Raw genomic sequence first — 14,764 nt, 5'->3', positions numbered from 1 at the left:
CCTGTGTGTGTGTTTCTGGTAGGGGTACGTCTTGGGTGTGTTTCTGGCTGGCTGTAGTCGAAGAATCAAGCTGACCTTATCTATAAAGTGTATCAGAATGTGTGGATGCAAAAAAACGCTGAGTATAATGCAGGCATAGCAAATAAAATGGTTTGCCTGTAGGGTAAATATTTATGTGAGCAAAAAGATGGTGTTGCAGGAGAGGAACCTAAAGAGACCCTTGCAGAGGGTGTCCGTTCTCAGCAGGAGAGTACTGGTAAGTACTCTCTGGGGTGCCTTGAACTATTTATTTTCCCTGCTGCTGATTGCGTTTCACTATCTGTGGACTCGGAGGAAAAAGCAGGTACGAGAACAGAGTGAACACATGCCAGCAGTGTCATCTCCTTGTGAATGAATGAATGTTCGTGTCATTGCAGAGCAGCATATTTGTGCAGCACGCCTTTGTGGCAATGTACATGAGGGTGGGCAGCACGTGATGGCCCACGTCCTGGGTTTGGGACCGGAAGGAGACAGGTGTATGTAAAAAGGCTCCTCCACCTTTTCTCCATGCAGCCACGGCGCTTGCCAGGGCATAATTAATGGGGCTCTCATGTTTCAGGGCAGACTAGTGAGCAGCTGCTGAAGTGCCAGCTCAGTTGGTAGCCTCGAAAACAAAACATCCCTTGTTTCTCATCACCACTGTGAAATACTGCCTTCCTGAACCTTGGGCCTGGCCCTGCAGCTTTCAGGATAGACAAAATGTGAGACTTTTGCCAATGATGTATTCTTCTAGGTCTGTTTAATATCCGTTATCAATTTAATGTGCCACTTTAATGAGATTTTGCTTTTTCCATCTCCGCCGTGGAGCTGATTACTTAGCGTATGTGGTTTTTGTTTGTTTATTGTTGTTATTATTTTTTAAAGGAAACTACAAAAGAAGTCGAATGTTTGCTTCAGCTGAAGAGAACGTTTCCTAAGTCCTGGGCAGAAAAAGGGAAAAAGAGAACCAGAGGATGTTGCTGGTAGGTGGGTATGACAGGAAGCCATGACTTGCAGTGTGATTGTCAGCAGGAAGCAAAAACTCACAGCCGATGTGACGCTGCCATCCAGCACACTTGCTGTGTCGTGTTGCCTGCCGGACTTTGTGGCCTGGGAAGCAGTGTTTGTCTACATGAGGTATTCTCCTGTACATTCATCTGCTGGAGTTTGAATTACTCTACATCTGGTTAATCTACTTGGCTGGAGTTAGCAGGCCCTGTTTTCTTCTCTTTACACCTGCTCCTGCCAAGATCTTCAGCAGCCATGTGGAGAAAGGTGCGAGGGTGAGCCACCCTCGCTGGCTGGCAGCTGAGTGCTCCTCAGACCCTGGACAGCTTTGAGGTGTCTTGGCTGTTCAGTGCTCTGCAGATATGAACGCTGAGCTTTTCTGGCACGTTCTCACGTTGGCCTGGTTGCTCTCACCATGCTAGTACATGGGAAAGAAGACTTCCTCTCAGACATAGCTTACATCATCCTGGAACTGGTCATTGCGGTGCTGGCCATCCTGGGCAACATCCTGGTCTGCTGGGCAGTCTATTTGAATAGCAACCTGCAGAACGTCACTAACTACTTCGTGGTGTCCCTGGCTGCTGCTGACATTGCGGTGGGAGTGCTGGCAATCCCCTTTGCCATCACCATCAGCACTGGCTTCTGTGCCTTCTTCTATGGCTGCCTCTTCATTGCCTGCTTCGTCCTGGTCTTGACTCAGAGCTCCATCTTCAGCCTCCTCGCTATCGCCATCGACAGAATCATTGCAATCCGCATACCCCTCAGGTAAGCACGGGATGGGCTGGGAGGCAGAGGGGGGTATCGTGGTGAGGAACAAGCATCACTAAAAGCAGCAGATCTGGAGGTGGGCTGAGGAGGGGAAAGTTAAATGAGCAGCATTGCTTTTTCCCTTGTAATTTGGCGGGTGGGGAGCAAAACCCATGTTTCTAGGGGCCTACCTTGGTTGCTGGATTTTCTGGTCATTTCTTTTTCCTGTTTTTCCCTGATCTCACACAGCCTGTGTCCCTGGCTTTGCAGCGGTGCTGCCTAGGAGCTGCTGTTCCATATTTAGACAGGATCGTGCTATAACCTCAATAACCTGTGCTCTGAGCCAGGGCCAGCAGCACCGGAAGGATCGCAGTGGGAAAGTGGAGCTAGAACAATACGTGGTGGGGACAGAAAAGGGATTGAGGTCAGCTTGTCTTCTTCCTACTGGGGAGAACAGGGGACTGCCTGCAGCTGGTGGAGCAGGCTTGTAGGAGGGTATGGATGGGGATTTTCCCTTTGGGTCCATTTAATGTGAAGGGAGGAGAGGCAGCATGCCATGAGGAAGCTAGGAAGACTTGGACTAACTCCAGCCGCATCTGCAAGCGAAGTGTGTGTTAGGCCTAGGCAGGAGCTTGTCCCCACTCCAGCCCTGAAGGTGGTTATTCTGTGCTCTCCAGCCTGGAGTTTAAAGGAATAGAAGGACATTTAAACACTAGAGCTTGAAAGCTGAATAAGACTGGCTGCTACTTGGTGTGCAACCAGGGAGGCTGATGTGGGACAAGGGGAAGTTTTGCTGCACGCACAGGGGCAGCTACTCAGTTCCGTCTCCCAGAAGCACTTTGTGATGGGGTACGTCTGCCTGCGTGTTGTGGGCTGGGTTTGAAGGCTTTGTGACAACGCTTGCAAGTTGTTCAACAAGCTTGAAAGATGCAGAGAGAGCCCCAGGAGAGGCCAGTGCTGGCAGAGCGTACAGGAGTCTCCTTCCTTCCTCTCTCATCCTTAGGAGGATGCAGCGTGCTCTCACAAATGGAGAGACTTGCTTCCTATTCTGCTGAAAAAGAAATGTAGCTGCAAAAACAGAACAAATTTCCGATTATTATGCTCTCAATTTTGAGGTTTTGGATCTCCTTGCTCTTGTCAAGTTTAAATCACGTGTGTCAAGCTGTCCAGTCTGGTTTTGTCTCCTGTGAATATTTTGGTCATCCAGCACTTATGTTGATGAACGCAGACCTCCCATTCAAAAATAGAAAGCATTCTTTTCCCCAGGGCTGCGGAGATTACCTTTCCATGTGGACCAGTGCAGCATAGTCTTTCCTGAAGGCTTGTCCCAGCATGCTTGTGCTGCTCTAACGTTACCGTTAATTGTTGGCTTCCAAGCTTACAGTTTTAAGTGTTACAGCCTCTGCTTTAAGGCAGTTGTAAGGAATAACAATTCCATTCCATTGCAGAGGAAAGCTCTATCAATATACCTGTAAATTCAACTGTCTCCGCTTTTTTGCGTTTCTACAGATAGACGTTTTCAGTTCATACACTACTGATAAATAGTACAAAGAAACGTGTAGAGAAGCCTTTGGTAGCTTGCGTCTGAAATGATTTTGAAAAGGTCTGATGTCTTTAATTCATCTCTCATAAGTTAACTCTGAAAACTTTTGCTGACGGTTTAAGCATTCATATTGTTAAGAGGATAACTTGCCAGGAAAAGGATTTTAAAAATCTGGATTTCTGCCCATTTTTGGTACTATTCTAATTATATTGTCTTTGCAGTTTAATTTCCTGGAATAGACACAGTAGAGTCTTTTAGTAAAATATGACTGCACCAGTGCTGGGCAGTGTACCTGTTTCACTATTTTGTTTTTGAAAAAACAGAACACACCCTTTTCCACCCCAGAAATCATGGAGTTTATTGGATGCAGAAACCGACAGGTAGATCCATGGGTTCCTCCCCCTCCTTGTCCTGTACTGGTTTGTCCTTTTACAGTAGGAATGAAGAAGTTGTCAATTCCGTTTTCCTCAGAAGAATTTATGGATGAACGAACGTTAGATTTATAGGTTCTGACATACTGAGAAAGTGAAAGCTGATTAGCTGAAGAGGGAAATGAGGTATGATTCAGACTGCTCACATCCTTTTTTTTGCTTTTTCTAACACCTGATTGTCTCAAAAGTGCGTCAAATGATTGGAAGGAAAATTCTGCCACTAAGGATGCAATGCTTTTGCCCCATCCTTTAATGTCTGGGAATACTTCTCTCTTTACAGAGGACAGAAAAGGTAACAAGAGGCATTCCCAATATTCATTCGATAAATGCTCTTAAAAATAGACAGACTTCCTTTGTGTATTCTAGAGAAACAAAAAAGGGCCAAACCTATTTTTTTCTTCTTTAACTGTTTCATATCTGATTTGTCCTAAGAAAGATAACCACGTCTCAATGGATACCTATTCCCACACAAATAAACTGTAAGTATTAAGGAAACAAGAGTGGGATTTCTGATTCTGCTTAGTGTTGGATACCTCAGTAAATAACTGGTGTTATGTGTGGAATGATTTTTCTGTGGATAAAATGAACCTTTCCCAAAAAATTGCAGAGAGGAAAGGTACGCATAGCTAAAAATGTAAACATACAAAGAAAAACAAAAACACTATTTAGTGAATGTCTTATGGGTTCTGCCTTTCAAATAATTAAAACATTGTGCAGAATTTGAAAAACTTTCTGAAAGTTCTCAAATGCTTTGCAGAATGCTGCCAGGTTTAATACAAGTGTAACACTCTGCAAGTGGCAGTAAAGCGCTCCCGAGGAAGTGAGTCCGAGCCATTGTTCAGTGTAGGATTAAATACAAAGTGTCTCTCTAACATGGCAGGTACCTGAAAATCTGCAGTCACTGATATAAAACCCCTGGGTGTTCTGAACAAAACTGGCTGTGAGTCGGAGCTCCAGGATGAAGTCATGGGCTGAGAACAATTGCCACTTTCCAGGCTCTTTGGTGCCAGGAAATGCTGCGAGGGCACTGTGCCCAGCCACGTGCTCTCGTGCATGCACTTGCGGTGCAGGTATTCCCGTGGTGAAGGACAGGTAGCTCTGAAGCACTGGAAAGAGAGGAGTCGTTCTTCCTGCAGCCAAATGGAAAAGTTTTCTTAGATTGCTGCTTGCTCTGTGTGCTGGCTTCACGTGCTCACCTGAGGCATAAATCCATGTGCTTGTTGTTTGGTGCCAGCTACAGTAACTTGCTGACGTGGAGAGCTTTTCCTCTGTTGGAAGGTACTTCAGAGATGACTCTGGGATGCTTGTCTGGGAAAGCATTGTTAAGGTGCAGCTCCCTGACACTTGGAGCGTTGGGTCAGATTTATCCCATGTAGTGGGGACTGAAATTGCAGCCCTGGGTTGGCAGTGGGGTGACAGGTTGCTTTTCTGCCAGGGGCTAAGGGAGCTGGACGTGAAGAATTGCCTTCTCTAAGTCGGGTGGGAAGAACTGGAGAGATGGATAAAAGCCTCAAATAAAGTCTAGGACTCAGAAGGGACCTTTGTACTGAGAACAGTCTGTTACAGCATTTCCTTTAATTCTCAGGGTTTGCTTTCTCAAATGGGCCTATCTGAGCATCTGATTCAGTGAATTGGTGACTTAATGTTTCATTGCTGCTTTGAGTGCCACTGGACTTCTGTCTTTCCCTGCTCACCATAAGCCTTTTGACCTTACACCAAGCATTTCCTACATGTGCTCATATCTTGTCAAGCAGATTTTGGCCAGATCCAGCCTAATATGAAAGAATAATTCACTTCTTCCTTTGAGCAACCATGGACATGGCTTTAAAAGCAGTGTTATTTGTTTGTGGCTTCGAGTGGAACTTACTGCTGCCAAGGTTTTAGTCTGGGAGCTGGTTGTGCTGTGAGCGACAGCACAGTGCCTGCCTGCTGCTGCTGGGAGCCCTGTGCCCGTCTGTGGGACACCCCCCCAGCCTGTCCCCCCAGTGTAGTCATGCACCAGTATCAGTTACACCTGATAATGGGAGGAAGTTTCTTGACTGAGAGTCATGGGAAAGAGTTGTTTAGGTGGTGCATGAGTAGGTCTGGGTTTGGTTTCTTGCTCAAGATTTCCTAGGTGATCTGGGACTGTCAGCATCTCATTTCCAGATACATGTAGGAGGGACAGAATATCCTCCTCCTGTTTGCCCCCTGTGACTGCAGCTGCATGGGGCGCTGGGGGGATGTGCCCAGTGAACAGCGTTCATAATGATTTGTTAAAAACCATGAAGCACAAGAAGCGCTTGTGCACAGACAGTTCAGTGCTGTCTGGACACATCAGACATGCTACAAAGCCACTCACCAGTTATGCAGAACACAGGCTGTAGGTGTGAGCAGCTCCTTTTGGCAGGCTGCGCCCCCTCCATAGGGGTGCCACGCTATATGTGAAGCTTCCCGAAAGCCCTGCGCTTACCACGTGGAGCTGTGCAGCACTGGGAGTACAGAGAGCAGCTTTGACCTGGCTGCTGTGAGCCTGGGCAGGCATCTAACCAAGAACACAAACTCCTCAATGCCAGCCTGGGGAGCTCTCTGAGTGGGCAGACAGAAGGCAGCCAGGAAAGTCCGTCCAGCAGTAACCCAACCTCAGCCAGGTCAGCCGGCAATGTCTAGTGCAGGTCCTAGAAATGAAGCTCTCCCAAGTGAAGGGACACTCCTCAGTGGGTTCCTGTCCAGCATAGTGCCACACACTGTCACTAGATGCTGTGAGCTTTCACTCTTAACTCTTGGAGATACTGAGCAAGGCGTTATGGAAATGCACTGATGGGCTGAGAGTTCCCGCTGCCAGCGCGACACACCACAGCTGGAAAGCAGCAGGCTGCTTGGGTTAAGTGCTGTTCCTAAGCTCTGTAAAGTTTGTTGCATGGGAATCCCCAGAGGGTAAGAGGGAGGGAGGGAGAAGCTGGGCGGGGGGGGGGGGGGGGGGGGGGGCGGGGGGGGGGGTGTTGTTTGCCTGGAGCAGTAATGAATGTATTTTTAGTGGAAGGGAAGGGACATCTCTAGTCGTGGGATAACAGCTGCACAATTTCAAAATTCCTCTGACAAGATGTAGCCAATTCCAGGGCTGCATGGTTTTGTGATTTTTTTTTTTTCCAAGCTTCAAGTGCCTTCGGCCAACCTCTTGCTCCCCAAGTGTTCTTTTCAAAGCACAGATGCTGTTTTGCTGTGTTGATTAGCTCTGAATGTAAGCAGCTTCTCTGCTACCATCCATGCTTTGCCCTGAGCCACCCCTAGGCATTGATCAGGACCCACCACTTGCTGGAGAAACCTTCTCGTTTCCCAGGATTGGCTGAATCCCTGCCTGATTTCGGGAAGGTGGACTTAAATGTATTTTGGGTGCTGGGAATTGTGTGGTTGACTCCCTCACCCGCTCCTCCTTTTCCAATTTGGAAATGCAGTTGCGGAAAGGAGACTCAGGCCTGCCAGGTCATGTGTGGAGCCAAGCTTTCCCAAGGTCCTTCGGCAGGGATTTCAAGTGTGTGTGTGATCTCCGTTCTGTGCTGTGCCCAGAGAAAGCAGCACCTCCCCGCCTTTGTTTTGAACTGGCATTGGGGTAGGAGCATGAACCTGTGGGATTCACTATTTCATTAAGACACGGAAAGATTTCTATGGCTTGTTGGAGGGAAAAAATGTTTATTTGCTGAGAGGATTCTGGGGACGGAGGGAGAAGGAGCGCTGGATAAACACTGGGAGACCGGAGCTGCTGTGGTCTGCCTGCGGACACATGGGGTCAAACACAGTGTGGGACCCACACTGGACAATGTGGGAATCCAGCTATCTGCTTTCCATGCTGAGCATTACCAAGTAAAGGAAATTGCATTGAAATGTCAAACAGTTGCCTTGATTTAGGTTTTTAGAGAGAAGAACTGGTGGAGTTGGCTCAAGGCTCACGGTAACCTGTGAGGCCTTGGGAACTGGCTGATGTTTGCAACAAACTGAGGGCTCTGGCTGCACTGTCAGGTTCTTACCGTGTTGCTTACCAGCTCTTTCAGCAGATCTTGGAGGATTTGTTGCTAGGAGCACAGGCTTGATCGAGGCGTGTCAATATCCTCATCACTGAAGTTGCCTTCGGTGTGTGCATTGCAGTAGTCAGAGCACTGTCCTTAGCTCGATTTTATGAGGAACTGACACAGCGTCAGCTTTCTGGGCTGCTGAGGGAAACTGCTGGCCTTGTCTCTGTTCTTTAAGGAAGTTTAGTGATGACTTCTTGGACTCCTTGAAGATGCTGTTGTGGGGCAGAGGTGCTGTGCAAGGGAACGCCAGCCTGGCCTCTGCAGTTCACTCACCAACATACTTCCTCAGAGCCCACCTGAACGTGGACGTGGGGCCAGCAGCCCTGTGCCTCCAAGTTCTTTGGTGTCGTTCGGCTTGCAGATCAACTGCGAGACAGGCCAAGCAGTTCTCTGCTAGAAGCCTGTTCCCTTGGCACAAAGGAGGAGGTACCTCAGCCTTCGGTGAAGGAGCCAGGGCAATTTTTACCATCAAGAGTCAGAGCAGTGTTGCCAGTTATCCAGGCTGTGAGATCCATGTGCATAGCCAAGTGGGATGGTGGAGTTGGAGGTACACGGATGAAAGCTATGTTAATTTCCTTGCTTTTCTGTAGCCTAGTCACTGCCTAAAGGAAAGAGGAGGGAAATAGACGGCATGCAGTGGTACCGTGGAGTCCATGCTGTGCTGGGTGGGTTCTGCACAGCAGTTCAAAGACCCATCTGAAGAAGCATGTGCCCTTTCTTGCTGTCTTCTGGGGCACTGGGCCGTTGTTTGTGTGTCAGGGGCTTGTTGAATGATATTGGTGTAATTCCCATTTTTTCCTCTGCTTTCTAGGTACAATGGCTTGGTGACTGGCTCTCGAGCCAAAGGTATCATTGCCATCTGCTGGGTGTTATCTTTCATCATTGGCTTGACACCAATGCTAGGGTGGCACAAGCGCTCCCAGGTTGAAGAGCTGGGTACTAATAAGTCCTCTCCCATCAACTGCAGCAACAGTATGGTGGTGTGCCTATTTGAGGCAGTGGTCACCATGGAGTACATGGTCTACTACAACTTCTTTGCCTGCGTATTGTTGCCCCTCCTCCTCATGTTTGGTATCTACTTGAAAATCTTCATGGCAGCCCGGCGACAGCTCAAGCAGATGGAGAACAAGATGGTACACGGGGAGCGCTCACGCTCCACTTTGCAGAAGGAAGTCCACGCGGCCAAGTCTTTAGCCATCATTGTTGGATTGTTTGCAGTCTGTTGGCTTCCACTACATATTATTAACTGTTTCACCCTTTTTTGCCCTAATTGTGCCCATGCTCCCCTCTGGCTGATGTATCTGGCCATTATCCTGTCTCATGCCAACTCAGTGGTAAATCCTCTAATTTATGCCTACCGGATCAGAGAGTTCCGATACACCTTCCGCAAAATCATCAGCCAGCATATCCTGGGCAGGAAGGAGCAGTTCAAGGCAGGAACAGCCAGCATTAGGACTTCGACCCATGGCGGGGACGGCGAGAATGCCAGCATACGAATCAGTGAGTATGCGTTAGAGGTATACACCAATGGGGAGATTCCCAGGGATCCTGAAAAGCAGGACTTGAACAAATGCAAAGCTGTCTTGGAATGGCACCAGAATGGGAATGCTCTGGACATGGAGACGAATGGGCATCTCCCGCATTCCTGCAGGAATGGAATTCTCTCAGATGCATGCATGAACAGGCAGCTTCACAGCGAAGAGCTAATTGATGCCCAGGTGTCTTACTCGGATCTAGAAAGCACAGCCTTCACAGCAGCTGATGTTTCCTGATGAGTCCTTTGAAGTCTTCCTGGTAGAATTATTTTATTTTCCATGGGTGGCCTCTGCCATGGCAGAAAGGGAGTCTGGGGGGCGGGGGGAGAGGTGTGTATTCAGATTGCTGTGGAGAAAGGGGTCCTTACCCAGGACTCTTGGGAGGACCCTAAATACTAGACTGGAGAAAAGCCAAGAGACCATCGAAGTGGACTAAGAAAGGAGAGACACGCTACCCATCACTGACCTGTCATCAAGAGCAGTGCCAAGGTCAAAGATGGCATTCCAAGGTCGGCACTGGGAGACTCTCATGATGCAGAGCATATCATAACGTTATGCTGTACTGTGTGTCTGTGGTTGTACGTCAGTTTTGCTGTCTTTACCAACAGAAATAAAACCATGGCTGGAAGTATTCACTTAATTGCAAGGAGCAACAGGGAGGGGCCTCCAATTATTTGGCCCTGAAAAAATGGAAGGAGGATAGCAACATCTATTGGTCAGGAAGGATGCCAGCAGCTGTTTGGAGGAGGAATTTACCTGAGAGGAACTTTGGATACCTTCAACTATGACATTTTGTCTTTCAGTTCGTGTTTTTAAAGCTTATACTGCAACAGGTTGCTTGGACACTTTTTCTTGTCTTGTTTAGATTCCATTATGTTAAGTTATAAAGATGGGCAAGAACTCATATTCATTCCCTGAGCGCTCAGTGTTCCAGATGCACAAGACAAATATAACCTCATAGCTCTCCACTCTGTCAAACAAATAATGAAAACAGAGACCGTAATATGGAGTTCCCTTAGCAAAAGGGCTGTTAGCAGGACATGGTGCTCGACCTTGCAGTGGGCTGTGTTACCAGGGCTGGTCGTGCCCCAAGGTGGTGTGGGGAGCTATCAGGAGGGAGGTGTCCGCAGGCTGGTGGGCACTGTCTGGCTACTGCTTTTTCCCTCTGTGTCTATGCTTGTCCTGGGATCCCAGAATGCAAATTATCTCCGTGGTCCTAAGTTTTCATCCTCACTCAAAATGCTGTGGGATGGGATTTGTTTTCTCTTTTTTTTGAGGGTAGGGGGGAGGAAGGCAACGTGGGATGGGACATACCTATTACTTAATTCTGGAATCCCCACGAGCTCTATTTGAACACCTTTTCTCCTGTGATTTCAGTTGTTTCCTGATGTGCTTTACTGTGAAGCCTGATGTGCAGAGGCCAGCAGATCTGGGTCTGTCTGATTAGAAGATGCTCCTACTCTGAGGAGCTGGCAGCAATCAGTAGTAGCGGAAATCTGCTTAGAAACTACAGTAGTCTGTGTAAGAGAGAGGCAAATCTTCTGCAGCAAAGGTATGCACTGATATGCTTTGTTGTAGAGCAGTTTCACAGTGGTTTGGTAACTTCCTGTATCACTTGTTAGCTCTATCAGTATCACTTGTGGTAGCTCAAGGATGGCAGAGTGCCATGCTAGCTTGTATTCTACCTAAATCTTGTCCAGTCTTTATTTCAAGGACAAATATTCCATGCCCAATGCCACTAGCCTTCTGGGGAGACAGGCAAGTCCTACTAGACATGGTCCTACAAGAAGGCTAGAAGTCTGGTAATTCCAGGGATCTGGACTTTTTCCATAGCTGAAAACGTCAGAGTTATCAGCCCACAACCCTGGGTCCTCCTCATGTCCCTCCACTAATGTTTCAGAACCCAAATAGTCTCATTTTCAGGAAGGAAAGGGGAACTGAATTTTGATATTTGGGGAAGAGCACATTAGGTTTGTGTGTTCTCGTTCCATGTTTATTTTAAATATTGTGAAGTATTAAAATGAAAGTCAGTTTTATTTGAAGAAGCTTTTCTTTTTTACCAGTCTGTCTTCATGAAGGTGGGGAGTGGTTTAGAATGTTGAATGTGCTCAAGTATGTAACTGCTCTAGGCTACCACAAAGCTTACTGTGAGATGGATAAGAAGATGTGGTTGCCACCCCCATCCTTAGCAGGAAGACAGGCAAGTATGAAGAACAATAGACTCCACAGTTCAGCTGAATCGCTGCTTTCTTGGCACGGCTGTTCCACGTAGTCTTAACGTCAGAGGAGTGGATTATCACTCCAGCACCACTAACAAACACTAAGCTATTTCTCTGTGACTGACATTGCAGGTAGTTCCTTTGTAGGGTGTTTTGGAGTCTTGTTACTCTCGGTCTTGATGGAATATTTCTGTAGGTTGTGTACGGGATGACTCCTCTGGCCTCCTGAAACAGCAGCAGAGGAATTCAGTCAGAAAAGTGGGGGTCTGAACTCTTTGGGCCTCAGCTGGGAGCTGAAATGTTTCTAAGAATAACACAAGATTACATCCGGTATTCATGTCAATAACAATTAGGTCCACAAAGAAGCAGAGCAGGGAAGGAAGTGTGGGAAAATACCGGCATTGCTCATGTGCTGGAACACACGCGAGTGCAGAAGTGTCTCCTGTTGAGCTTTAGTTGCCATTGTAAAGGGATATTTTATGCCATGTTGCATCAGACTTTCAACAGCTGATGTAGGTTGGTTGCTTTCTATTGTTTCCTGTGCTTCTTCGCACTCAATTATGGGAGTTGCTTGCTTGCTTGCTTGCCCCAAGAATCAAATTGATCTATGTTGATGTGACACACTTAAGATTGTCTTTCTGGAAAACTTTCCTGCCCAACCAGATCGCCATGCTCACTCACTTTGCGTTTCCAGATGTCTTGAAATCAGTTTCTGTCTCACTGATTGATGTGCCCCCCAAGTGTGTCCAGTCCCTTTCAACAGTAGCGATCTAGATGTGAAATGAAAAGGGTATGTGAAGGGGCCAGGGGATGTGTGTAGGAGGAGGGTGTAAGGAGGCAGCATGTTTTATATAGAATTGGAAGTCTAGTCACAGGAAGGAAGAATGGCCAATTGCGCCACATGCTGTGTGCCTTCTGGCAAACATATGTCTGAGATGGACCTTCAGAAGATGTTTCCAAAGCAGTTGTTGGAGGGGGAGCATGAACCTTTTGAACAGAATTTTGGAATTCTTATTTGTTTCCTAGGGATCGTGATTTCAAGGCTTCCATCCTTTTTTAAAAAAAAGAAGTTTTAAGGTCCTATGAATGAAGTCTGCTCTTTTCTCCTTCTGCCAGTGCCCTCCAGTCTTAAGAGAAGTACCTCTGCCAAACCACACAGGGCAAGGATCATTTTAAAAAGTTAAATAATTTTTTCCTAACCTCCCACTCATATCCCCATTTTCTTCCTAGCTGAAGATGTAGCTAATGAAATAACTGTTCTCGATAAGCAAAGACAGTAACAAGACGAAAGGAAGAATGAGGTGACCATCAGGAGAGGCTAGAGAAGATCTCTTTGGGAATCCAAGGTGCAGTGGGTCCAAAAAGGAAGAGCTGGGGTAAAAAGAGGCTAATTTCATTGAATTGGAACATGTTACTAAAAATGGCTCACAACCCATAGAGAGAAGTGGTTCCTCATTTGGTGTGAGGGCATTCCATGAATTTCAGCATTCCCTTGAGACTCTTAGGCTCCAGGGTTTATTTGCTTTATAGGGTTTTGGAGAAAGTAAAATTCTGATCAGTTGCCAGGAGTAATTTTATCAAGAGTTCTTCTTAGGTCTGTCTTCTCTATGGGGAACTGCTTTTTGTGTGTGCAAATGCACTTACAGCTTTGTCCTGCAGTTTCCTCTTGGATCAGCAGTATCTCAAAGCTCTGTGCAAGCTTGGACTGCAGCTCTTGAACAGAGCTGAGTGAGAGGAGAAAGAGGCTGATGCTTGTTTGACAGAGGGCACTAGCAAAGGGTCATAGTAGGACAGTTGGGGTTGCTGTAGACAGAAAGGACTTGCCACTGGACCCAACTGGTGTTTGTGAGCTTATTGTGCAGATGAGCTTGGGAGTTACGTGGAGTAGTCTGAATCTTTGATCGTTCTTTGAAAAGAAGCTCCAGAGGATGCTGGAGGATGTAGGAAGGTCTCAAGGTGTGAGAGCAGACTGGAGTGTTAGGGTTAGATGGGAAATATTGGTGGGGAAGGAGGATTTGTAGGGTATGTGCTTGGGAGGATTTCGGGGGAGTGGGAATGTGCTGGGAGGAGCTGGGGATTGCACAGATAGTCTCAGGGGAGTGGAGCTGGCATGAGCCCAGGGCATGACTTGCTGAGGAAGGACTCTGGAAGGGATGCGTGGTCTCATGGCTCCTCGGGGTCACGGCAGAGAGGCAGCCTTGCCCCGATATCTGCAGAGGGTTGACTTTGTCTGGTCTATATATGACTGAGGTAGAGAGATTTTTCCTGGATTATCTCATTTTCAGATGCGTTGTCTCATTTCATGAGTGCGTTCAGGTGTAACAAAAGCCCTTCTGCTTCATGACCATGAGCAGTAACACCCCCCTCTCCCCCTCATCAGTTCAGCTGTGTTTTGTGGGAAGGACAAGCATGCTGTAATTGCTGTGGTGCATTAAATCTGCATGATACTCTCTAGTGGTGTTTGGTAGGTTTAGCTGCCTAATAGTCAGTTCTCTCCTGATCTGTTCTGGGCATCAGACTGCTCTGAGAAAGACCAAGGAGCTTTGTCTTTCTAGCCCTGAGCTTTTGGCCTTCTTTGCAGTAAAGCACATCAAGAGTAACTAAAATCACACCAGTTCCTTGTTTGCATGAGAGGTGACTGAACCTAACAGATTGAGAATCCCCAAAAGGGGACAGTGTTCTGTGTAACTCCCTGTCTTATTCGTCTGCTGGGACTCTTAACACAAGCATGCGTTGAATTCAAGACTGGAACCTGTTGATCTGAGAACATCCTTCGCTTCCCTCGTTCTGTCCCAGGAGCTGGTATTCCTGCCCCCGTCCTGTGGAGCAGTTGTCTCTCTGGTCTGTGAGTCAAGACACTATGAACACCCTGCTGCACACGCTGTCACTAGGAAACACTTACTCTTTTAATTTAAATGTTTTATGAATATAGTTGTTGTTTTCCCTCTGTTTGTCAGTTACCAGTGGGAGGGGAGGGAAAGGGGTGGGAGAATCTGTGCATGCATATGTATTTAAAGTGCATTGACCAAAGTTGTTTTTTTTATTTGTTTGTTTTGAATCTGTGAAATTTTCATATCTGTGAAGTCATCAGACTGCTGGGCAGTGAGGAGCCACTGGTGCTGCTGAGTCTGTCTTGGTTACATTTCTTAATAAGCATTAAAATAATAAAATATATTTGTAAAAGAGAGTGTGAGTGTATTTGTCCAAGGAAGAT

General features: G+C 47.0%; 1 protein-coding gene across 11 annotated transcripts in view; it reads left to right on the top strand.

Annotated features, from left to right (window-relative positions):
* ADORA2A (adenosine A2a receptor) overlaps positions 1 to 14,733 on the top strand; it is a 29,795-nt gene extending 15,062 nt beyond the window's left edge. For all 11 annotated transcript variants that reach the window (XM_080560093.1, XM_080560092.1, XM_080560089.1 and 8 more), the window contains 2 exons: positions 904 to 1,791; positions 8,608 to 14,733. In XM_080560093.1, the coding sequence (XP_080416219.1) occupies positions 1,442 to 1,791; positions 8,608 to 9,568 (1,311 nt within the window). In that variant the 5' untranslated portion in view covers positions 904 to 1,441 and the 3' untranslated portion in view covers positions 9,569 to 14,733. The remainder of the gene's footprint in view (positions 1 to 903; positions 1,792 to 8,607) is intronic.
* Positions 14,734 to 14,764: the final 31 nt, after the last annotated feature.

This window comes from Anser brachyrhynchus (assembly GCF_964034855.1).
Source record: "Anser brachyrhynchus genome assembly, chromosome: 17".
In the NCBI taxonomy this organism is placed as follows: domain Eukaryota; kingdom Metazoa; phylum Chordata; class Aves; order Anseriformes; family Anatidae; genus Anser; species Anser brachyrhynchus.
This window is presented reverse-complemented; position numbering and strand designations above follow the sequence as displayed.